This window comes from Sinocyclocheilus rhinocerous, unplaced genomic scaffold (assembly GCF_001515625.1).
Source record: "Sinocyclocheilus rhinocerous isolate Xijiao unplaced genomic scaffold, SAMN03320098_v1.1 scaffold193, whole genome shotgun sequence".
Taxonomy (NCBI): Eukaryota; Metazoa; Chordata; class Actinopteri; order Cypriniformes; family Cyprinidae; genus Sinocyclocheilus; species Sinocyclocheilus rhinocerous.
Window position 1 is genome coordinate 492018 of NW_015627585.1, and position 26071 is coordinate 518088.

General features: G+C 37.5%; 1 protein-coding gene across 1 annotated transcript in view; it reads right to left on the minus strand.

The window, feature by feature from the left end:
• Window positions 1–14849: 14849 nt before the first annotated feature.
• The window catches only part of LOC107731740 (immunoglobulin superfamily DCC subclass member 3-like), a 16045-nt gene continuing 4823 nt past the window's right edge, over window positions 14850–26071 (minus strand). The window contains exons 3-12 of the mRNA XM_016542901.1: window positions 25552–25696; window positions 25323–25453; window positions 24978–25115; window positions 24727–24885; window positions 17543–17708; window positions 16818–17068; window positions 16548–16712; window positions 16037–16225; window positions 15069–15185; window positions 14850–14980 (exon numbers count right to left, since the gene is read on the minus strand). Coding sequence (XP_016398387.1) covers window positions 14850–14980; window positions 15069–15185; window positions 16037–16225; window positions 16548–16712; window positions 16818–17068; window positions 17543–17708; window positions 24727–24885; window positions 24978–25115; window positions 25323–25453; window positions 25552–25696 — 1592 coding nt within the window. The remainder of the gene's footprint in view (window positions 14981–15068; window positions 15186–16036; window positions 16226–16547; window positions 16713–16817; window positions 17069–17542; window positions 17709–24726; window positions 24886–24977; window positions 25116–25322; window positions 25454–25551; window positions 25697–26071) is intronic.

Below are 26071 nucleotides of genomic sequence, written 5' to 3' on the forward strand. Positions count from 1 at the left end.
TGATTTGATTTTGACGCAATATTTACACTGAAGCTCGCAGGCGGCTATGGTAAGGGGCATGACGTTTCCCGACCAGGCGCAGAGTGCTGCCAATCACAACACACACTGGCCCAGCTAACCAATCACAGCACATTTCGTATTTCAGAAGGCGTGCCTTCATTTGATACAGGAACTATTCGAGCCGTTCATGCCAGACTGGGGAGAGAGGTGTTGTAATAATGTAAAATATGTGAAAAATAATGTGTTTTTCGAACAACCTATGAGAGCCTGTTCTAGTACACCCCCAAAACAAAATCAAGACTTTGTAAAAGAGCATAATAGGACCCCTTTAAGCAATATCACACAAGCAAGAGAGTATGTGAATATCAGCAGATTGTGATTCGGCCATATGCACGAGGAGCATGTAAAGTACACACACTAATATTCAAGGCACAATTGATATTACTTTTATATAACTGTTCAATCCACAAGAATATAATATTGAGTAACTTACATTTTAGACACAATATTGCCAGTTACTTATATATAATTATATAATTCCAAAACAAAGCCAAAGCTGAATTAACTGGTAGTGTTTCATTCTTAAAATGATTTAGTGTGTTCGAATGAATCAGTTGAGTAAATGATTCATTGACTCACTAATAAAGATTTGCTTCTTTCCTGAATTAATCAGTGCAATTGGATAAATGGATTGGATGTAAGCATCAACAACTCACTCATAAAAGACTCATGAACTTGTTTAGCTCCTGAGTGAATCAGTGTGTTTGAACAAATTGACTGAATGAAAGAATCAGCAGTTCACTCATAAAGACAATCACTCATTTAGTTCCTGAATGTTTGAACAAATCGACTGAATAAAAATCAACGACTCATTCATAAAGACTACTGGCTTAATGAGGCAATATTAAGAAAGAGTCACTAAAAGAAAAGCATTTTACATTGCATATTTATACTGTACTGTACATCTGTACTGTATCTGCATTTTAGCAACAAATGCTATTACATTTGACAATAACATAAAAATTTGGATTTCGATCATTTATGTTAATTTGTTAGTATACTGTAGGTGTGTATAACTGCTGTCTAACACGGTTCTGCTGCATTAATCTGAGCCTATGGAGAGCATCAAGTATTGGCTCATGTATTCAAAAGGCTTAAGAAGACACAAGGGAACTCCATAACCACAAATTAAGGCATGTGGGAGTATCTTTAGTGGTCTGTATACTTCAACAGTTTCACCTAACATATCATATTACCCAGCTGCTGCTATTTTTCTAAAGAGAATGTTCTCATTAGCAGAACAGCTTTATGGCATGAGATTCGTCTTCCTGAGATAAATACAGTAAATGCATTTCAATGGATGCTCAAGGACAAAGCAGCTTTGAACATTTGGAGGAAGAGAGGAAAACAAAGCCACACAAGCTCAGAGCTGTGTGAGCCCATGAAAGGAATACAGTGACATACCTGTACCTGAGATACAGGTTTGTTTGTGAATCACATTGTTTGGACAGGATCTTCACAGTACTACATGATGACTTTGAGCTGACATTGCCCATGTGAGTGATGCTGCAAGTCGACTGATTAGAACACAGTGCACATATCATGTAGGGGGAAATGCAAATATATGCTGATAAACTACTGCAATCACAGCAATCCTTGGCCCTTATATTCAGAATATCTATCAAATCAGCACCAAGAGACTAGCAGAAATTACACAGATAGATGACAATGATAATATATAAATACATAACTTAATGATAATTCATTTACTGTTTTAGCTCTGTCTCATGCATTTATTTCTGATTTCCAATTTTGTGCTACTGCTAAGCTACAATTAATTTAATCTTTACTAGAAAATCATTATTATTTTATTCATTTCCATGTACCATACCGGTGACACTGGCAGCATATTGATCTGGCATGACATGTCTGGAGATGCCAATGTGTTTCGTTATATATAGATTATATTAAAAATATATATTCAAACAGGGCTCAGCCAGACGTGGTCAATGCTGCCAAATGTCACAGCTTCTTATGTGTCTTGTAACTTATGGTGACATGCAATTGTGAATATGCAAATTTTTAAATTGCACGAATGAAAGATTCAAGACCGATGTGAGAGGAAGGGATTTTAAGTGTGTAGCAATTTAAAACTTGGTACTGTATTTACAGTGATTCATAAATTATACATGTTTGGAATAACATTAGAATGAACAAATGGCAACAGGACTGTCCATTTTTGGCTGAACTGTTCCGTTAATATTTAGGAAGCAATGAAGGAGGCACAGTGAAAGCGAAGTGTGCTATGGGAGGTAAACATGGCATACTGTGATGACAGAAGTAGGAGATACTGCAACTTTCCAGAAATAACCAAACCACATGATGGAATTTAGGGGAGGGGAGAGAAACTGCGTGCTGTGATAGACGGCATGAGTGCAAACAACAGCGAGAAAGTGATCTCGTGGAGAAGGAGAGCTGATGGGACGCAAAAATAATAAAGACAGCAGCTTTGTAAATAACACAAAGGAATGACAACAACAGAGAGCCATGCACTTGGCACTTTGCTGCGTCTTAAGACAGCTTACCAGAGCAGCTTGCCTCGGTCTGCCTGATCTTTGTATAAACATGAGTGTAATTACGGCACAGGGTCTCATTCTGAAGAAGGAAGGTATGTCTCAGGAAGAGAGAGGATGATGATAACAACCACAGCAGGACAGAATAGATGGCAGACAATGAGAAAGGGCAAAGGTACAAAGACAAAGACGCTGTGTAGAGAGAACAGGGAGGATTTATAGTACCTAGGTAAGACACATGACAGCAGGACCAGAGATCTGTGCCAAACGTTGCTGGTCTGGAATAGGGTAATGAGAATTAAATGGGAAAGTGCATGCATAATCAGACAAAATGCAAAAAGAAAAGTGCAGATGGATTGATGGAGGGATAAATAAAGAAAAAAGGGGTGCTGAAGGAGGATAGCATGCCATATGCAAACCTCCCCTTCCTCTTCACACACAATACACTCCCAGACACACTTCATCAGCTTCAAATCTCTGGTGTTTCTTGTTATTTATTGTGAGGTCTTCAAACTGAGGTTTAGAGAAGCATCCTTGATTTATTCCTCAGAGGTAAGCCTGTATTCCCTTTTATTGCTGGAGTGTTATTCTCTGATCTGTGGTTGTACTTATAGTAGTAATACAACAAAAAGTATCAAAGGCATGCAGTCTAGTGGAATGAAATTGTAGGGATTAGTATTATTTATTTCTTTTACCTTTTAAACAGAACAAAAAAGAATAGGCAAAGAAAATAAATGTGAAAAAAATCTTATTTAACACATTCAGGTTTCATTATTTACAAAAAATAAATGCCACTTGATAATAATTATAGAAATTATTTACAATATATGATGCAGATAGCATTACCAATGGAAAATTTTCACAGTTGTGCTGAAAAATAAATAATGTGAAAAAAGAAAATAAATGTGAAAAATATAACAGTCAGGTTATATTATTTAGCAAAATAAATGCCACTTAATAATGATTACAGAAATGATTAACTAATTATTCATTATTAACGCAAGTAGCATTTAATTACCAATCGAATATTATCTCAGCTGCACCGTCCTTGATCCTGTTCATGAACAGTGTGAATTGTAGTGTATTAAATCAATGCAGGTACAACAAGAGGAGGCAAAAGAGGAGAAGGGGGTTATTATTGATTGGGGCATTGTAACTGTACAGCCAGCAATATATCAGGAGCCGAAGACCATTCACCAATTCAACACCAGAATACCATGAAATGGAAATAAGAATCCAGACAAATTTTACTACTGCATAGGCACCTTATGCAGCTTGTATCCTCTGTAGTAAAGACAATCCCTTAATGCACTGCAACGTGTTCTCTAAAATATAAAATAGTTTACAAAAAAAAATAATCAATTCTAATGATTTTATTTTATTAGTGTGTGCTACAGGAATGTTTACGCTTATTAGAGTATTGCACTGTTAACTCAGCACTAGGTTTTGGAACAGAGCTCCAGACAGACTTACATTAATCTGCCAGTGACAAATGCAATGCAGGTGTGCTCATGTGTTCACTGCAATACAACAGTCTCAATGGACTTTCCAAGAGATCAGAAAACTGCAGAAAATAACATACAGATCTCCTCAGTTCAACCCATGACAATGGCACTGTTTAGGTTTGCCGGTTCTTAAAAAATACATCTGCACTTTCATAAAATCTAAAACAATTTCTCTCCCTCTTTTAGACACATGCAGAGAAATGGGATGAGATGAAATTGGATTTTAAAAAAGCTACTTGACTTCAGACAGAAGTTTACACACAAGAATAAATGAAAACTCGTCAAGGCTGGAAGCGCCTGTAATAAAGCAATAAACAAGGACACTTTTCCTTTATGTGTTGAGCTTTTGATTAATAAATCTGCCAAGTATGAAACGGTCAGGAACATATTGTATTGAAAGAGTGGAAGAAAAGGAAAGCTGAATTGACTTTACAGAAGTCAAAATAAAGAAGTCTTTAATAAAACACATAAATAATTGTCAGGGTTCTGTCACTTCGGTCTAGTGTTATTCATGGTTTTGTGACAGAGCCCTGACACTCCCGTCATGTCATTGTTTTCATGTGAGCGTGCGGCTTCGAGAGTGCTCGAGCCGTGCGCTCTCGTCTGCGTGTACTGTTTCATGTTGGAGCGTGGTGTTCAGATCCCGGCACTCATGTCTTGAGTTTCGGGTTCGTGTCGGGGTCCGGACACTCGCGCTCCATGTTGTGTGAGCGTGCGGTCTCGAGTTCGCTCGGCCGTGCGCTCTTCTGTCCACGTGTGTTGTGTTTTGTGTAGCACGCGGTTTGTGTTCAGCCGCGTGCTTTTCTTGTTGTCCTGTGTTGTTGTTGCACGCAGCTCGTGTTATCTGCGTGCTTTCATGTCCTGTTTTGTCTTGTGCTGTGTAGCACGCAGCTTGGTTTTTGGCTGCTTCGTGCTGTCTTGTTCTTGTGTGAACACGCGGCTTAGGAGTGTTCTCATTAGCTGCGTGTTCGTGTTTTGTTTTGTGTGAGCACATGGCTTTTGTCTTTGTTTCGTGTGTGCCATGTGCTCATGTCAATTGTCTTGACCCCACCCATCTTGTTACCTGATTATTGGTTAATTTGCCCCACATGTGTTCCCTCGTTACCCTCCTCATTTGCCCTCCATTTATTCTCCTTGTGTTTGCAGTCCCGGACCAGTTCGTCATCGTATCTCCCTGGATGTGTCCTGTCCTGTCCTGTCGTGTCCAGATCCTGCCTTGCCTAGCCAGCCTGTTTTTCCCCCACGGGGTAGTTTTTGTTGTTTTGTTTTGTTCTGCCTTTATTAAAGCCCTTATCTTCCTGCAATATTGAGTCCTCGCTCCATCCTTCATCCCCAACCCTGACAATAATATATTTCTATAATGAAAATATTTTTGTAACTTATACATTTCTATCTTAATGCAGTTCAGTGATACAGTGAATATATTTAGATACATTTTGAAATGTTATGTATTTCTATAATATATAGTATGTATAGTATATGGGGGCAGTCGTGGCCTAATGGTTAGAGAGTCAGACTTGTAACCTAAAGGTACCGGCAGGGATTGTAGGTGGGGGGAGTGAATGACCAGCGCTCTCTTCCACCCTCAATACCACAACTGAGGGGAGAACCTTGAGCAAGGCACCGAACCCCCAACTGCTCCCCGGGCACCATAGCAAAAATGGCTGCCCACTGCACTTGGATGGGTTAAATGCAGAGCACAAATTCCGAGTATGGGTCACATCATCATCATCATGAATGAATGAATATTATATTATATCATATTATATATGTGTGTATATATACAGAGTTCTGGCATGAAACTCAAGATGGCGCAGTCCGATAGGTCTAACTCAATCTGACCTAATGACATCATTATCACATGGCACAGCTGATTGGTTCTCTCCTGTATCGGTAGCCAATGAGCTTGCTGCTCAACATTCAAATATATGACTAGTGCTTGCCATAGCAGTTGCAGCTTGCTTCAGAACAGCGAAATCAACATCTAAGATGAGTGAATGCTCTTCTAATCCATATCGCTGTGTGTATTGCGTGGTTTGCCTTCTTGTGTATGCATTTCAACGGGGGTTCGCCATATACATTGGCGATTATCCCAGTGTTCACGTTCGTTATTTCGATGTTTTCATTGTGATGAGAGTGGGGTTAATTTCAGCTGCACGCAGCATCAGCACGCGCTTATCGCATTCATATCAATGACAGTGTTGCGGGAGACCCTGAAAATCACTATCTACGGCTGTAACAGTTAGTTCCGAGTGAAATGCATTATGGGTAGTGTAGTTCGGAGAAATGTGCTCGTGAGACATGAGCTCTCGCTGTGATGTGTAATTCAGAAAATGGAGAAAGAACATTTATATTCTGCTTTTATTTCAGTTCATCAGGTCAGTCCACCCAGGGGTTTTTGTGCACTGTAACTCTTGACAACTTTTATCTGCACAAGAGAGTAAAATGGCATGCATCGCTAACTTTGTCGGTCTCATCATTGCACGAACATGAATTAGCAAGCTGTTATGCTGCCGCTGGGACTGAGGAAGTGGAGAAGTAACAGTAGTTATCAAATGACTAAATTATGATATTTGCTCAGGTGGGTGCTGTGGTCTTATCTATCGGATTGCAACGTATATCCATTTTGTTAATTAAACATTACACATAGTGCGCGTCTAATTAGAGTTAAACCAGTCGGTTGGTCGGCGTGGTAGCCAAGGCTCACATAGTCATAGGCCACTAGTGTTAAGCCGGGCCGGCGTGGTAGCCAAGGCTCACATAGTCATAGGCCACTAGTGTTAAGCCGGGCCGGCGTGGTAGCCAAGGCTCACATAGTCATAGGCCACTAGCGTTAAGCCGGTCAGCCCAGTCACACATAGATAGGGATACATGCGGTTCACGTGGCTCTTCGGAGCAGCAGCAGTACAGATGTCTTGGTGATAGATCTGCTTGTTGAGGGGTGTTTTGTTCTTGTTTTGGCTTGTATTGTCCCTTCTATGTCTCCTGCTTTGTGGGGGGTTATTTCATGTATGTTATATTTGCAGCAGCAATATTTCTTACATGCTCACAGCAGCATGTTGTGGTTGTATTGGCAGTAGCAAGTCTCGGTACTTGCTCTGCCGCAGCAGCAGCAGCAGCGTAGCAGATCTATTCCGCCAAGACCAAATACATTAACATTGTCATGTACATTACCATGTCAATCCCTCCGAGAGTTGTCATGACAGAAATATATATAGAGAGAGAATACGTATGATTTTTGTATAATAATAAAATATATATTTGTTATTTTGATATATATATATATATTATTATTTTTTTTTATTTATTTATTTTTTTTTTATTTTGAAATTTAGAAATATGTACATGTAAAATATTTATACATATTTTGAAATATCTGGAAAAATATTTATATATTTTTTGAAAGAATAAAAGCAGAATTCACAGAATAAATGCAGTTCAGTAATGCTGTGGTACTAACATACACAGAGCTGTTTAGTTTATGAGAAGTCAAGCCGCTATAAATGATCTGATAAGATGTTAATTTGGTCTTGGTTAAATTACCATTATTCTAATCTTCTCTAGATGCTCTATTGCTCTGAATCAGACTCACTGTGTGAACATCAAAAGCCTCTAAATGGTTTAAGGTGGCATTTGCATCAAACAATCAATCAAAGTGAACACTGACACATGCCCTTTATCTACATGTGAGATCAGAGCCATGTAAAAGTGCCTATTATAAGAACCTAAAAGTACTATGTTTCTGTTTTGCTTTTGCAAGTAAATTCATCTTGTTTTAATGATGTTATGAACTATTTCTACTGTAAAATAAAACCATAATATTGCAAAATTATTTTTGTATTAGTATTTATAGCTATGCCTATGCATTAAAACAAACCCCTCCAGATGTTATTGCGGAAGTACATGACTATGGCCTGTTTAAGGAGATGGCTAGAGTACTGGTTGAGGAAGGGCTGTATTTCCTTTTATCTATAAGGCCCAGCGCAGTGGATGATCAGGCAGTTTTCTAATGTGCAGCCTATTTAAAGCAGGCTATTTGGAATGACAGCAAGCATTTCAACACACCTGAATGATAGCAGGTTATGTCAATGACCTAAACAGAGATAAGGAAAGATTTTGGGAGGTCTTGGCAGGAAGAAAGAGGTCAGTTTTGATTAAATGTTTCTGATTAAATTAAACTCAGGTTTGTGCTTTTGATTCTCACTGGCTTGATGCTGCAACTGCATCTCACAACTGCAGGAACCACTTGTTCGTCATTCAATTGTGACTCTATAACTGTACAGGGCTAAACACACCAATCACAGACAGTGTTGACCTGGCAGACAGGAGAGAACGCACAAACTTACAAAGATAAGTAAATAGACACTGGTTTGAGCAAATACTGGAAGCAATAATAAAACACAATAAAATAATGGCAGTAAAGCAGACACAAATGTGTTATGAATGTATGAGTCAGAGCAAACAACTAAATGATTTGTTGTTTAAATTCAAGATCTTGGAAATTGAGTCGTTGCCCTTTATGTAATGACATACCTAAGAATAAACTACATATGGTAGGCAAATCTTCTCCTAATAGGTCTTTGGCGGGACTAAAACATGCGGTGTAACATCAAGAGACATCTCTAGGGTGAAGACAGGAAGGGTTTGCAGGGTGAGGTTTCCATGGCAACAGCAAAAGGGTCGAGAGGCTTTGTATGTGTGTATGAGGTGTGTGTGTGTGTGTGTACAGGCAGGTTCAAAAGAATGTGACATTGTATCAGTCATTCAGTCATGAAAAGAAGAGACTAAAACATTCATATAAGAGCAAGCAAGAGAAATATGGATGAGAAAATGAGCATAAAAATGCTGTTGAAAAACTTGGCTCTGTTGTGCCAACTTATTGTGAATTAAAAATCAGAAAGGTGCACAGCACTAAAGACCTGAGGATCATTAGCTTTTCCCCAAGAGTAACTTAAGCCTCCATTTAATCCTGAGTAAGTGATTTGTACAATTTATCTGCCCTAAAGATCTGCGGGCATGTCCTTCAGGTATTCTCTCTAGGCACGTCGGAGCACTTGCCAAGTCTTTGGTGATTTGCTGTAATGTGTATGGCCCTGGGATTTGGATAAATGGGTGTCAGATTCTTCTGTGAGGTTTTGCATCTTGCTCCACCATTATCATTTTCCCTAAATAATAAGGGCATTTGTTAAGAGAACCTAAATTCATTTATGGCTCCTAGACAAAGTGACACATACTGGATTTTGTTCTGATATACAACAGCTGTTTGTCATGCAGTATACCACCTAGCTTGATCTATGCCTGCAACAAAATATGTATGACAATGAGACGTGTTCAAAGAATATATCTTGGAATTGATTGTGTATTTTCTTACCTCGTTGGAGATTCTTTTTTTTTTCTTTTTCTTGTAAGCATAAAGCTACGGAGCCCCTGAAGTAACATTTAATATCTTATACAATTTTGCAGTTATACAGTTTTGTTTTTTCAAGTAAATTCATCTTGTTTTAATGATGTTATGAACTATTTCTACTGTAAAATAAAACCATAATATTGCAAAATTATTTTTGTATTAGTATTTAATAGCTATGCCTATGCATCAAGACAAACCCCTCCAGATGTTATTGCGGAAGTACATGACTATGGCCTGTTTAAGGAGATGGCTAGAGTACTGGTTGAGGAAGGGCTGTATTTCCTTTTATCTATAAGGCCCAGCGCAGTGGATGATCAGGCAGTTTTCTAATGTGCAGCCTATTTAAAGCAGGCTATTTGGAATGACAGCAAGCATTTCAACACACCTGAATGATAGCAGGTTATGTCAATGACCTAAACAGAGATAAGGAAAGATTTTGGGAGGTCTTGGCAGGGAGAAAGAGGTCAGTTTTGAACAGATGAAGCTGGAGGTGATAGGTAGAATGACAGTTGTCGTTGTTTCATGCTGCTTAACCATAGATGAGTTTCGATTCCATTGGCAGGGTAGTGTAATTGATGATGAAAAAACATGAATGTCTTTCATTCAGTTGGCTGTTGTGTTTACTTGTGTGTGTCTGATTATTTCATAGATCAATAAAAGCAATATTTTACAGTCAACTATATGTCACTATACATCCAGCTGAAAAGTAATCCCACAAAAATATTCTTGTTCTTTGTTTTTATTTGGTTTCAGGTGCCCTGGAATTTGAACAAATTAGGAAAAGAAGAGATCAGAGACTGTGCTATCACAACAGTCACCTAAATCAAGAGGGAGCTCAGCAATGACATCTTGGAGCATTTCTAAAGACATTCCCATTGGTTGCTAGGTAATGGCAGACATCATTATCTCTTCAAACAGGAAAGGAATTCATCAAAGCCCATTCTTGAGAACTCAATCACTATACAAGTTAATGATGCAATACAGGAAGGAGCATGCAGTATGTTGAAGAATCTTGACATTTTTGTTTTGTGATCTGGTAAAGACCTACAAGCCAATTAGACAAATGCTGCAAGATCTGTATAGCAATGTGATAAATGTGAATCACAAGCTTCATTGTGCTGACAGATCAATTGGGAGACTGCAGTCTGTATATTAAGCCGTTACAAAACAATTTAACAACCATGGTCCATTTATATACCATTGTGCATTCATTGCCTGGTCCCTTCGTTTATAGTGGCTCTGTAATTGTCCATTCACTAGACACCAATCTCTGTCTTTAATCTTTTTGGTTGGAGACATCACAGTCTCAAAGTGTTTAAAGCTTTTGGGTTTTTAGGTTCAAATAACTCAAAAGGAAGTACATGTTAAAGCATTGTTTTTCTTCATTGGTTCTATTCTAGCCCTCAAACTCTATTTCTCAACTCTTTTTCTCTCTTTTTTTATAACAGTGGGTCATAATCCAAACAGATGGGGGATTCACTCATTTACGTGTGCTATTTAGCTGTTTGAAACCTTTGTAAAAGTGCACTTGGTATTTGCACATTAACATAGGAGCAATTTACCCAAATTGAAGTGTAGAATATAAAGGCAAATAAACATCATAAATCCCAAATCATATCTTTGCCAACCTGCTGCATGTGACCCACTGTTTTTTAGGTTCCTAACAAACACTTTCACATTCTCCTTCATCTGCTACAGAGAAATGAAAAATAAAAACAGGCATTTATCAAAATAAACACAGAAAAAAAGCAATAGCAATAATTAAAATATTAATAATAATAATAACATTACTAAAATGAACATCAAAATGCCATCTTTCCAAACCAAGGTAGGTACCATGAGAACTTTGTGAAAGAGAATAGAAAAAAAGTTCTACAAAAAGAACCAAATATTGTTTAAAATATGAGTAATCTTATGTTTACCACTATACAAATCACGCTATACAGCTACAAATCTAAAATCCTCCCTTTTTTCTTTCTCGCAACATTTCAGTTCTTACAAATGAACACAAGGATGGGAGTTTTAGTCTATGGAGGGGCTGTTTGAACTGCAGTGATTGTGGGTAAACGTTTTTAACACTCATTATGTTCAAAAGGTCAACCTGGAGTGGAGTAGAACGTCTTCAGGAAAGCAGGTTTCTTTGCTTGTAAATCTTAAAGGATGATATTCTTGGCTAGATCATCATCATTTTGCTTTCTTGATACATATCACTAAATAAAATCAAGTTCTTTGGTTCCATTCATATGTTACTGTATACACATAGCTCCCTTGACTTTTTTTGAAAGGGTATCTTTGACCTCTACTGACTCCAGGTTTGACCTACTGTTAGCCAATCACAAAACACACATTTATGCATGAACTGATACATACATATACCGTACACTCATGCATGCTCATGTGCTTTGCTAATGAAGTGTTACAAAAGAAAAAGCGTATGAATGTTAAATATGAAAGAGGTATTTGGTATTATTATTATGCTACTATTTGGCAAGATCTCTAACTCTATTATTATAAAGAGGACACAAATGTTCCTTCTCTTGTATCAACATATAAAATCTCCTTGAAAATATATCCCATTTTCATTTGGTTATTATTTAAATGTTAAAAGGTTTTCAAAGAAAAATCTGGCAGGTCAATGTCAAAAGAGGGAAGATAGAAAATGTTTGACTATTAAATGACTCCATTATTGTTGCAGATATTTGTGTGAATAGGTTTGTTATTAAATTTTATTGCAGCTCCCCCTTTTAACATGATCTGCAAAAATGTCAACACAATGGCTTCAGTTCATCTAAAGAGCAATTGGATATAAAGACAAATGAAAACCTTACATTTTTTTTTACATCTTTGGATATCATAAAGCTTGGTTTTCATATCAAACACATTTTTGGATAACCTGCTGCCACGCCTGTTTGTTTGGGAAAGAGAGAATGCAGCAGTTTCTCAGTAAACCCAAAATCAACCATCATCTCGCAGCTCCTTCAAGTTCCCATGGCAACCGATTTGGCATCTGGAGAAAAGACCAGTTGGTTTGGCTGGAAAGAATCTCTTTGGATAAACATCGTCTCAATGCCATCACGAAAGCAAAATATCCTAAGCTTTTGGTTTCACAGGTTTTTGTGGTATCCACATGGAAAGGCCCAAAAAATATCCCAATACAATTCACAAGGGTCTATACATTCCATGCGGAATTTTCATATCACATTCTCCGAACAAAATGAATCCCCTTCTGTACCTGCTTTTTCATCTTTTTCTTTGGAGTTTAGCAGGATCAGAAAGGAATCCTTGGATCGGCTTGGCAGGATCCTAATTGTGGATGGATGGACTTGGAAAGAATCGCATCAAAGGTGTTTTTTAAGTATTCCACAGCTTAAATGGTTCTGTAAAACATCTCTGGACGATGAGTTAGGGAGGGGTTCCCAGACAGCTTTTGTCTGCTAAGGCAATATTTGGAGCCAGAGGATGGGCAGCCACGGTCACACTCTCCATGGCAGTCGACCAGATGGGCACCTGAATGCAGGTTCTGGAGGCAGCTGGCACAGGCACTGGCAGGGGGAGGACTAGCGGGTATCCACTATTTTTTGGATGAGGTAGGCAAGCTTTATTAGCTGGGGGCTAATGTCAGCCCAACATAACATTCTGAGGTAGCTATCTTTGGAGGCATACAGCTTTTGGTGGGTATTATAAAGAATAGGAAAGAGGGAAAGGTGGTAAGAATCCATCAACTTTATGGTTCCTCTGGGGTATAGCCTGCCTCGAGGCATGTACGGTGAAACATATAACAATCAATTTATTTGAACTCACACAACCGCAAGCGAAGGCAAAAGCAAGGCCACGTTATTTATCTTGGTATATCCGAGCTAAGGCTAACAAACGAAACAAACCTCTGTTCCCTGAAATCATTTCCACTGAGAATACGGCTAGTTGTAGCTTGTTTTGTAAATCATGTAGTTCACTAAATCGTATATAAGAGTTTGACTGAAGAGAAATATTGAGATTATTTCAATGGTTGGTCTTTATATCATTTGGCATCAGTTCGGACACAACGTAAGGCTACATTTTATTACCAGAGGACGCGTTGCAAAATGAAGTTTTGGTTTTAGCAGAAAGCCCTTCGGTAATAAAATATAAAGCGGTTTTGGTATCATTTTTGTTGTGTTTTGCTTCCATTGTGTATTTATGCTCAGAAAGAGTGCAGTAACTATTTGTAACTTAGCATGCTAGCATAAAAAATGTCTACAGTATCTCCTACGGCTATCATTTGGTGTTCTTGTGCGGACACATCCACATAAAGATCTTAAAGGAGTCAAGCTTTGGTTCTAAAGGGAGGGAGCATAAGCAACAAATGGGACAGACTAACTTAAACCAACTCAGTTAGCCTCAATTAGCAAAACGTTTGTAGTTAAAACAGGCCCATTTACACATTTAAACAATAGCAGCAGTTTAAGTGACAGACAGGGCATGATAAATATGGACTAAAGGGAACTTTGGTGGGCAGGCTAGGCAGAGGAACCACAAGGAGGTAGATCACAGAGGCAGTGCTAGCTAAGTGCTAGCCAGTGCCTGTGCCTGGCAGACTGGATGAGTGCTGCTCAATAAGAACCTGGCATTGGGCCTGGTGATCTATGTTATGACCCTGAAAAAGAGAAAACAACCGTAAGTATGATAAGCTACCTTTATATGAAACCCTGACAAACAGAGCACAAGTTCAGTTCCAACTGTTGATAAACTCTGTTAGCAGACAAAAAAAAAAGGCTCTGAGAAAAGTGACTATTGAGTAAAACAACAATCCTGCAGAGCAAATTCATAAGCTGTAACTACAGTGACACAACTGGGGTAGGATATTCAACTGATATACAGATGAAATGACAAAATCAATAGTAGTATATCCATTCACTGCATGAGATGAGATTTTGCGGCATCTATGGTCAAGAGAAAAATGAAGGGGGGCTATATTTGCTAAAGATGGCTTCTTCTCAGTTATAATGTGCTGAGAAGCTTGACTGTAAGTCTTACTTGTGGAACCAGTTCAATGCCTTGAGCTTTTGGGATGCCATTGCTCTGAGCATGGTGCCCTCCATCTTCACCCTGTGGTACAGACCAGCTGTCCTGAGTCCCCTTCCTACAGAGGAAACTGAGACCAAATTTAATGTATTTATTATACTTATACTATTATACTTATGCTATTATATATGTAGATATATACATAAACAATATACATTATATATAATGTATTTACTATTATTATTATTATAATATTGTATATTTATAATGTGTTATATTTCATGTTTGTGAAGTGAATCAATATAAAAATATTTGTACAATTTGCACATATAGTTTCATGATGTTATCTAACCAAAAGGTCCATTACCTGCGCCGATATCCAAACATGAGGAAGAGCACACAGAAAATGATGCAGGCCATGCCAATGTGGATGCCAACCACAATGCTGCTCACCGAGCTCTCTACACCCCTGCAGTTACATTCAGTCTCCTCTCCTGCAACAAGGAACATGATTATTATACAGTGCACTTATTTAATAAATAATCAACGTAATTATGCATGCCAAAACAAATTCTAATTTACCTGATCTGGTTTTAGCACTAGTCCCGTCCTCAGCCAGTGACACAAGTTTCTTTGAACAGTCGCTCTCTCCATTGCCATTGTAGGCCACCAGTTTGACTTCATACACAGCACCAGGGTCTTAGGAAAAAAAAAAAAAAGAAACCTGCAAGTATCACACACACTGCTAATAAATCAAAGCTACTCATGCATTTGTCTCACACATACAGAATCTAATACATATACATTGAGCTTGGTTTGTTGACTTTGCAGTCACAGTAGAACTACTGATCAGCTGAGTCATGGTGATTAAGGTCCGGTGTAAAACCTCCTGGCTATTATGGTCCTTTTCCTTGGGCAATTTTCTTTTTATGTGATGCAGGATCTCTTTTCGTCAATATCTCAATTTTCACACTCTCTTCAGAGTTTTCTGAATTCAAACATTTGTCACATAACAATACTAGGAAATACTTAGAGGAGCGTTTGTTCTCTAATGCTCATGATACACTTCAGGTCTACTCTTCAGGTGGGTGAGTGAAGGAACATTTCAACTGTCACTGTACAAACATAATGGCTTTTTCAGAGCTGCTGTAACATGTCATGTAGACAGAATAGTAAAGTGAGAGAGTATTCAGCATAAAACATTAAAATAAGCAGGGCTAGATGGAATCTAATGGCTTTATTTGTGCTGGCATGTTTTTTTGCTAAATCCAATAACCCCACTATTAGAGTAATTTTATATGCAGGGAAAAAAACCTGAAGAGAAACATTTTCAGATTGGTTTGTATTGCACTTTTCACACTAAATATCTTTGCAAAGCAGATTTAAGATTAACTTTGACACATTTAAAACATATTTTGTTATAAATACAATTTTCTGTGCCCATTATGAAAAACCAATTGGCTTCTGCAAATATGTGTTGCATCTATAGTCTATTGTTTCATCAATAGTTTCATATAGTTCACACAAACAAAAAAACAATTTTCCCTCACCGAGATGAGAAATGGTGTGAGCGTTAACATGACATGGCAACTGAATCGGTCCCTGGATCTCGCCGTGGGGGACCCTGCGGTACAACAGTCGGAAACCCTCCGTTTTTCCAGGCTTATTGGGCAGCTCCCACAGGACCTGAACTGCAGTGGTGTTTATTGCTTTGGTGAAAAATGTAGGTGGACTGGGCACTAGATAGGGTACAAAGACAGAAAACCCATTATAATGAGCTCAGAGGAACAAGGAACACTGTCAGAGTTCATTCTGTTCAAGCAAAAAACATATGGTGGATGGGCAAAAGAGAAACTATAGAAAGAATGAAACAAGTGCTCAAACATCTGTGACAAAGCAGGTTCGATCAGAAGGATGATATTAAACAGAGGGAGCCAAAAATATTGATGTGGGCCCAAGAAGAGACAGTTAGGGAGAGGGGGAGAGTTTGAAATTGTAGTGACCTAAGCAAAACATAAAAGCAAATAGCATGCGATGTGTAATCTGTATGCAGGTACATACCGCCCCCTAGTGTTGTGGAAACAACAGTACTGGAGCGTTCACTAGCACCCAGTGGAGAGTAAGCCTTCAGGTAGATGGAGTAGGTGGTCGCAGGTTCAAGGTTAGTGAGGTCATGCTGAAATGTTGTCTTACTCACGGCCTCCTGTAGTTCTTTGCTTTCAGGCTCTGAAAACAAAAGTGCACCAATTATGAAGTATCACTCCAAAAATATTTGTAGAGCGCAAAATATGTTCCAGTTTAGTGGAACATCTGAACTCCAGAGACACTCACCGCCATATTTGCGGATATGCAGAACGTATCCGATGATCCCGTCTGTGATTTCGGCTGGTGGCTGGGTCCAGGAGAGCTGCAGGGTGGTTTTAGACAGAGCCGTGGCTTTCAGGCCCTGAGGGGCATCGGGCAGCTCTTTGGCCAGGGACACAGCCAGACGAGCACTGGCCTGGTTAGTGCCAGCAGAGTTTTCAGCGATGCACTGGTATATGGCCTCATCCTCTGATGTGATGCGAGTTACGGCCAGGGTGCTAAAAACATTAATTATATTATTATTATAAATCTATACTCTGAATTTAATGTAACCTTGTTAACATTCACAGAAATTACACATCTCACAATTTGGATGACATAATAGGAAACAGGTGAACACTGACATCTAGTGGACAGTTGGTAAAGTTGGTAAAGCCTCCAGACAAATTATGCCAGGTAAACAAATCCGCTAAAATATTGTACACATATACATTAAAAAAATAATTGTATGTATATATATATATATATATATATATATATATATATATAAACAAATAATAAATTAAAAATACAAAAATCTATAAAAATCTAAATAGGTATATAAACAAATAATTTTGTATTTCTATTTGTTAATTTGTCTGTTTACAATACATGCCTAAGTATTGCTTAAAGTTTTATGGTCTGTGTATTTCAGCTGTAAGTTTGTATATTCCTGTTGATACTTGTGAGTCTCATATAATTTAAGTGTGTACCTATTATTGTTAGTGAGCTTCACATTATCGCCAGGCGTGAGTATCTTTCCATTCTTCAGCCAAATGATATGAGGCTCAGGAACACCCTGAGCCACACATGTGAACACAGCACTGCCTCCTGCTGGTTTAGACACAGACTGCGGCCACTGAATGAACTCTGGAGGAGCTGGGGAAAGAGAAGGAACAGGGTTATTATAGTTAACTAAAATTAAAACTAAATCATAAGCAAACTATTTTTCTTTGACTGACATAACAGTTTTGTTAATCAATGAAAAAAAATTATATATATAATAAATATATGTACTAAAATAACTATAACTGAAATAAAAATGAATAAAAACTATATATACATATTAAAAAAAACTAAAATGACAAAAGCACCCAACAAAAATACTAAAACTTAAAACAAAAATAAAAATGGAAAATATAAAAATTGAAAATAATTTTAACTATTAGAGACTAAACTATTAGTCCCTCGATGATACTAAAATAACACTGGGTGAGACACAAATAACAAGAATACATTATTTAGTTATTTAACCAATTTAATAATGTAATTATTAAATTGTCTATATCAAAACCAGTTGAATAATATTAATAATTAAATGTGTCTCCTGTTTCGATCTCCCAAAATAAAAATTTCGGTAACACTTTAGATTATGGAACACATATTCACTATGAACTATAGTTGCTTTTTAGAATGCATATTGCTAGCATATTAGCTGTTCATTAGTTCTCATAAAGCACATATTAATGCCTTACTCTGCATGACCATATTTTAGATTCCCATACCTAAACATAACTACTACAACAACAACTACTTTACTTACTATCAATAAGCAGTAATTAGGAGTTTACTGAGGGAAATCTCTTAGTTAATAGTCAATATGTGTTCCCTAATCTAAAGTGTTACCAAATTTTCATTTCAGTAACAAATGTGAAAATTTTATGGAGTACAGACAGTATGACACAGAGGAAAAGCTCATTTTTCTGTCAAATGAGAACCAGACATATATTTGTTTAACAGCAAGACATGTTAAAGGGGTCATATGATGCGATTTCAAGTTTTCCTTTCTCTTTGGAGTGTTACAAGCTGATTGTGCATAGATAAGATCCCTGAAGTTGCAAAGACTAAAGTCTCAAAACCAAAGAGATATTCTTTATCAAAGTTAAGACTCTGCCACGCCCCCCTAAAACGGCTCATTCTAACACGCCCCCACATATCTACCCCACTATGGTTTTTTGAACATTAAAGCACGTCAACATATTCTGTTACACCAAATACACAAAATAATGATCTTTAAAAAAGCATCATATGACCCCTTTAATATTAATATTTAATGAAATAATATGATTTACATTTTTTCAGTTCATGGCTCTTTGAAACACTAACATCAGATCTTGAACTTAAACTCTTTTTATAACTGCTCTGTATTTTCCTAAATGACCCCTGCAGCGCAGATGCAGGTTCACCGTTCCACTTGACACCCCTTCAGTGTCCACACAATGGCCATGCATATATGTAGAACTCTCCAGACCCCAGGATATGCGTCTCATTGATCTACTGACACCAACCACAACCAAACACCCCCACAAGAGCCCCTTTTCCCAGGGAAGAGGGTCTGAAGTGGTCTGCGGAGGTGTGGAAGGTCATAGGTCAAAGGGAACCCTCTTTCAATAGACAGCTATTAATCAATGCTGGCACAGATCTTTAAAACAGCGCAGCTTCCCCTTCAAATGAGGTCAACATTTTTCAAATGGTTGGACAAAAATATAGATTTGTCAAGCTGTTTGATTAGGTTTCACAGCTGATTGTTTTGTTTCTCATCAGTGTCCTGAATAATATCTCTAAACAGAATTAAAATCAGAATCAATTTGTAATCAAAATGAGTTTAGTCAAATAAAAAAAATAAAAAAACTTTGTGCGTATAACTTGAGGTTAGAATACCATTACAAGACATCAAGTACCACTAAACACAAAATTCATCATATCTGTGCTCGTAGGTCTGGAATGAAATATACAGCCTTTAAAAACACTCCAGTGGGTTCTGCTCAGGCTTTAGGGTCAAAGTGAAAAGTGGGAGGGGCTGGACGGGTGTGTATATAATGAAACTATAGCAGGGCACAATAGGACAGAGGTCACTTCAGACCTCCAGACTCAATCTGTCTAAACAGAATTAAAATCAGAATCAATTTGTAATCAAAATGAGTTTAGTCAAATAAAAAAAATAAAAAAACTTTGTGCGTATAACTTGAGGTTAGAATACCATTACAAGACATCAAGTACCACTAAACACAAAATTCATCATATCTGTGCTCGTAGGTCTGGAATGAAATATACAGCCTTTAAAAACACTCCAGTGGGTTCTGCTCAGGCTTTAGGGTCAAAGTGAAAAGTGGGAGGGGCTGGACGGGTGTGTATATAATGAAACTATAGCAGGGCACAATAGGACAGAGGTCACTTCAGACCTCCAGACTCAATCTGAATGAACGGCGGTCACACAGTGTGTGTGTGTGTGTGTGTGTGTGTGTGTGTGTGTGTGTGTGCGTGTGTGTGTGCGCGTGTGAGGAGGGGTGTCATTCATCAGCCACGTCATTGTGGTTCTCCTCTCTCCCAAAAAGCACTTCACACTTGAACCTGAGTAAAACCGTTGATGAATAGACATCCTCGAATAGAAATGTTTTGAACTGAGGAGGGACTAAATAAATGCCCTGAGAGAGAGCTGGTATATGCTGTATCTGTCTGGCTGACATACACATCCATGTACATTAAGATTTTTTTATGTTTTTGAAAGATGTTTCTATGATTTGGTGCTCAAATATTAATAATATTATTAATAAATTATTAGCAATGTTGAAAGCAGTTTTTTATGCTTTATGTTTTTGTGCAAACCATGACATTTTTGATCAATCATTAATGCATCTTTGCTGAATAAATGTATTAATTTCTTTAAAAAAAAAAAAAGAAAAAAACTTTCGCAAACTTTCGAATGGTAAAAAAAATATTAAGTGGCACAACTCTTTTCAACATTCAACACTGAGGACTCGAGTAATGACATCAATTATAAATTACATTCTGAAATATATTCAAATAGAAAACAGTTATTTTACATTTAATAATATTTCACAATATTACTGTTTTTAATTGATTTTTCTAATAAAGTAGGTGAGCATAAGAGACGTCTTTCATTAAAAAAACATTTAAAAGAAATCTTAATTTTGACCGGTTGTGTATTACTATACTATAGCAAATTTAATCAGTTGATATTTAATATTAGCCCTGATTTCCAAAAATGATGTGATTAACTTTGTACCATGTTATTATAAACATGATCAACTATGGTATAAACATGCAATTTATACTTTTAAAAACTTTTCACATTAGAATGTGTTTTGATCATTAAAGACTGTTTAAGAAGACTAATCAAAACTGGTTCTATTTCTGTCAGACAAAAGCTTTTATATGGTATTGTGAAAAAACAATAAATGTTTTAGTCCGACTTAAATTGAACTTCTTAAGTACATGTAAACGCCCAGTGAAAGTCAGCTATAAATACAAGCACACTTAAAACACTCATGCACATGTCGATCTGTGACTGATTCAGATGGATTCATGATTTCATAACATGTCATTTCCCTTGCCTGCAAACAGGAAGCAATCAGAGTACAATTAAATAACAGTCTCAGCTTTTGGGGGTCTGTTTTCCACTCTAACAACTAACCAGCTGTGTCTTTACAACCAGGATCAACTGACAGCATCAGTGTCCAATCCATCTCATGTATTGATCAGTTATTCTTTTAGCAGGGTCTCAGATCCTGACCTTGTGTCTGATCAGGTGGCTACTCCTCATTCATTTAATTCTGTTGTGTGACTTATGCAATCAATTATTATTATTGAAAAACATGGCTGCCTCCTGATGAACTGGTTCTTGAAAGCATTCGCTGGATTTCAAGTCACATGTAATGACATATCAATGAGCCTAATGTTTAATATGAATTACTATTTCTGCACCTGCTATGATATAGGTATACATTTTCAGATTGAGAAAATGTAACTTAAGGAAACCCCTCAGCTGAACCAGATGTCAATATCCTTTCATTTTTCATATTAAAAATAGCCCAGGGTGAAAATAAAGGAAGGGGTTCCCTCAACACAAACTGTTATACCATCACAATCCCCCCCTTGAACTTCGTCATCCACTGCCTGACCACCAGCTGGGACGAGAACAACTGCCCTTATAATGCTATGAATAGTGTGGGGGAGGGGTCATGAAGGCCCATCACCCTTCCTCATTTGAGGACCATCCATTCTGCTGGCCCCTCCCTCGCTGCTTCATCACCTGTCTGTCAGAGGAGGCTCCACCCCTTCTGCTGCCTACTCTTGTAAAAGAGCTTCCTAGGCCAATGTCAAAGGTGAGAAATGAGAGGGCAGAGGTGAGAGGGGATACCTCGCTCCTCCCGAAACATACACATGCACACTAGGAAAACTGCTCTTTGCCTGTCTGTCTTCCTTTTTGTTCTCTATTGTCCACATCCTGGCTCAGCATCTGTCCGAACCTTCATGACTGTGTGAAAGTGCAGACCTCACATCCACAATGAGCAGTCTGGAGGACATAAACAGACCCCTCAGCTTTGAACTTGACTAGGATGTGCTGATTTTACCTTTGTGACTGGCAGACAGACTGTTAAGTTATTAAATGTTCACACAACAGGACTATAATATCCAAATTTCCCTTTCTGCTTCATCTACTGAATTTCAGTGCTTGTCTATCAAGTTAAAATGATTTAAAACAGCTTCTTTTGTTTTAATATATTTAAAATATGTAATTTATTCCTGTGATGGCAAAGCTGAATTTTCAGCAGCCATTACTCCAGTCTTCAGTGTCACATGATCCTTGAGAAATAATATGCTAATATTTGGTGCTCAATTAACATTTTGTATTATTATCAATGTTAAAAACAGTTGTGCTGCTTAATATTTTTTGTGTAAAAATAAAAATATTTTGTAACATTATACATGTCTTTTACTGTCACTTTTGATTACTTATAAAAGTTTTAATATCTTTAAAAAAAATATCAGAAAATCTCACTGACCCCAAACTTTAGAACCGTACCCTATATTAATACGTTAACATTTTAAGTAATATAAATTAACATAATTCATAATACATGAACTAAATAATGAACGATATGATGCTTACATGGTAAACTGACATTTACCAAGATTAATAAATGCTGTAAAAACGGTGTATTATTTCATGTGTTATCTAATGTTAACATATAAAACCTTATATATTGAGTATTACTAATCAAATATATTCTTGCACAATTCCTTGATAACGAATTTCATTTCTGTGACACTCTGTGTTACTCTAAAATTTCATTTTGCTTCACTGATCTGAATTACTTAATGAGGCTTTTCTCAGGGTTTGTTGGGAAGGTTTTTGCTTTTATTTTGGAGAAATAACCTAAGCTAATCTCTTTGTTCCCATCTTACACAAAAAGTGGATCAATAAATGAATCAATACATTCAAGATTAACTCCCCTAAATGGCTTCACTGCCAATTCTGTTGTAAAAAGACTGATAGGGATGACTATTGATTGATCAGACATAAGCTGCACATTTGGGACAGAGACAGAGAAAGCACACCTGGGTGCAATTTCAATGACAATTTAACAAATGAATGGATGCATAAAGCTAAGGGACAAGAGGATAATCTTCCTCATCACGGCAGATATTCAGCATGTGTTGAAATAAATATCTACCTCCTGGCCATCACTTGTACTGTTTAAGATGTTAAAAGATATTATTAGGATTATGCTTATGTTATGTTCAAGTGAATAAAAAGCGTAGTCGTTTACCGATACTACTACCAACTGTGATATTAAATATGACTTTTGTACTACACCTCTCATGGATGATTTACCCATTTGTTCTCATGTTGTTCTTTCCTAAAGACCCCCAGTGTGCAGCTACTTTGAAGAAAGCCAATGAAAGGAGCATATATACCTCAGGGATATATGATCAGGTTGAATGTACAGACAGTAGCAGGGTGATGGATGAGTTGTGTCATTGGGGTGTTGAAGGGGGGATATCTCCTAACAGCTGACTTCATTACCCAAGCTATTCCTCTCAAGCCCAGCTGGACAGCACCAGCAGACCTTAATTACCATAATGGTAGTCAGAGTCTCACACCATCAGACCCAGTAACAGAGTGAGAAAAAAACCAAGAAGGGCAAAGGTGAGAGAAGGGAGGGCCTGAATATTGACTTCTCCTGCTGTGCTGACCAGTCAGCTTCCATGGGTCATGTTCAAAACCAGTTCTGCCTGATGTCTGGTCATCATAACGGCCCAAAAATACTTAATTCATTCAATACATACACAGCAACAATCACACACACACAAAATAGGCTTGGTCTTTTGTGCTCAGTGAAGTGTGCAAATAATAAAATTACTGTAATAGTGAAGCTTTGTGAACTTCTGTCACAACAAATCAGGATTAAGCAGTGTGGGGTCAGCTATTATTTGCCACATGGGTTAGGACCATTTACAAAATACTGAAGCTAAAATATCTACCTTTCTGATTCAATACACTACCGTTCAACAGTTTGGGGTCAGTAAGAGTTTTGAAAAAAAAGAGAATACTTTTATTCAGCAATGATGCGTTAAATTTATAATGTTACAAAATATTTATGTTTCAAATAAATGCTGTTCTTTTGAACTTTCTATTAACCAAAGAATCGTAAAAAACATATTAAGCACCTCAACTATTTTCAAAACTGATAATGATAAGAAATGTTTCTTGATCAGGAAATAATAGAATGATTTCTGTTACACCACCACCAAAGCAATAAATTACATTTTAAAATATATTAAATAGCAAACAGTTATTTTAAATAATTTGAACAATATTTCATAATATTACTGATTTGACTGTATTTTTTATTTTTTTTAAATGCCTTGGTGAACATAAGAGATTTTTTTTTTCAAAAACATTTTTAAAAATTGTACCAGCCCCAAACTTTTGAACAGTACTATATATCACAAAACACTGTAAAGGATCTTTCAGCTGAGACAAAAGGCCAAAATGAGGAGAAATTAGATGAAATCGTTTTAAAATTTGAGTGGAAAATCAGTAAGAACATGTCACAAAATATCTTCAGTACAAATCAAAGAAGTTTACCTTGAACTACCAGCCTGCCCAATGCAGTACGCCTCATCCTGGTGCCAGGCCGGTTGGCAGCACACACATACACTCCAGAATGCTGAAGGGAGACATCTGAGATCATCAGGTTCCCTGTCCCAAGCACTTGTATGCCCTCCACTCCAATAGATCTGCCGTCTGATGGAAAAACATTATGAGAAGGAATTAAGTTATGAGAAATCCAGAACATTAAGTTATCTTTGGTCAGTTTGAGTGTTAAGGATTAATACCAAGTCTACTCCAAGACACAATCGGACGAGGGTTTCCAGTGGCGATACACTCCAGAATGGCGGTCTGATGGACGGTAATGGTGAGGTTCTGTGGGCCGGACAGGATGACTGGCTCCTTATAGATGCGAGGAACACCTCCTGAGAGAAGAAGGGCAAATAAAGAGATGATGAAACTGGAGCTAAATTACAAATCACTAATATAAGGATGACATTTGAGGAAATCAATGTTCTGGTTGTTCAATACATAATATAGCACATTGCTTATTTGCTGGATGCATAGAGTTTAAGGTTAAGGTTATGTACATGCAGTCTGGGGTGTTTGCCAGATCAAGGGTGGCTACTGACCTGTTACGTTCAGATAAGCCTCGTGGCTGTAGCGGGTGTTGGCGATATTGGTGGCAACACAGCGATAGACACCAGCGTCTGATTTCTTAACTCCTGTAATCTGCAGAATACCCATTGGGAGAAGTGTGTACCTGGGAAGAAAGAGTAACATGAATGAGCAATTCTGGAGGAGTTTGAGAGGAAGAATATAAAGAAAGACAGTAAGAACTGTCAGCGAGGACTGTGGTACCTGTCATCAGATGTTCCAAGCACAACATGGTCTTTCTCCCAAGTAATGTTGGCCTCAGGAATACCATTGACCTGACACTGGAAACGTGCAACACCTCCCTCATCTACTGACATGGGCTCTGGGTGAGTGTGGAATTTAGGAAGAGCTGTGGAACAAAGACAATTGATATAATTAATAGTTATTTATACACTAAATACTAAATTTATTTATTTCACATTTTGTTATGTTGCTGCCTTATGTTAAACTGCTTTAAATTACTTTTTTCCCCACATCAATCTACACTCCATACACCATAATGAAAAAGCAAAAACAGAATTGTCACAACTTCGTAAATTTATTAAAAATAAAACAACTGAAATAAGTACATTGTATAAGTATCTAAATAAGTAACTAAATATTTAGCTGAAGCACCTTTACAGCCTCAAGAGTTTTTTGTTTGATGCGACAAGCTTTTCTCATCATCATTTGGCAATTATCTGCCATTCTTCACCTCACCTCTTCACCTCTCAAGCTCTGTCAG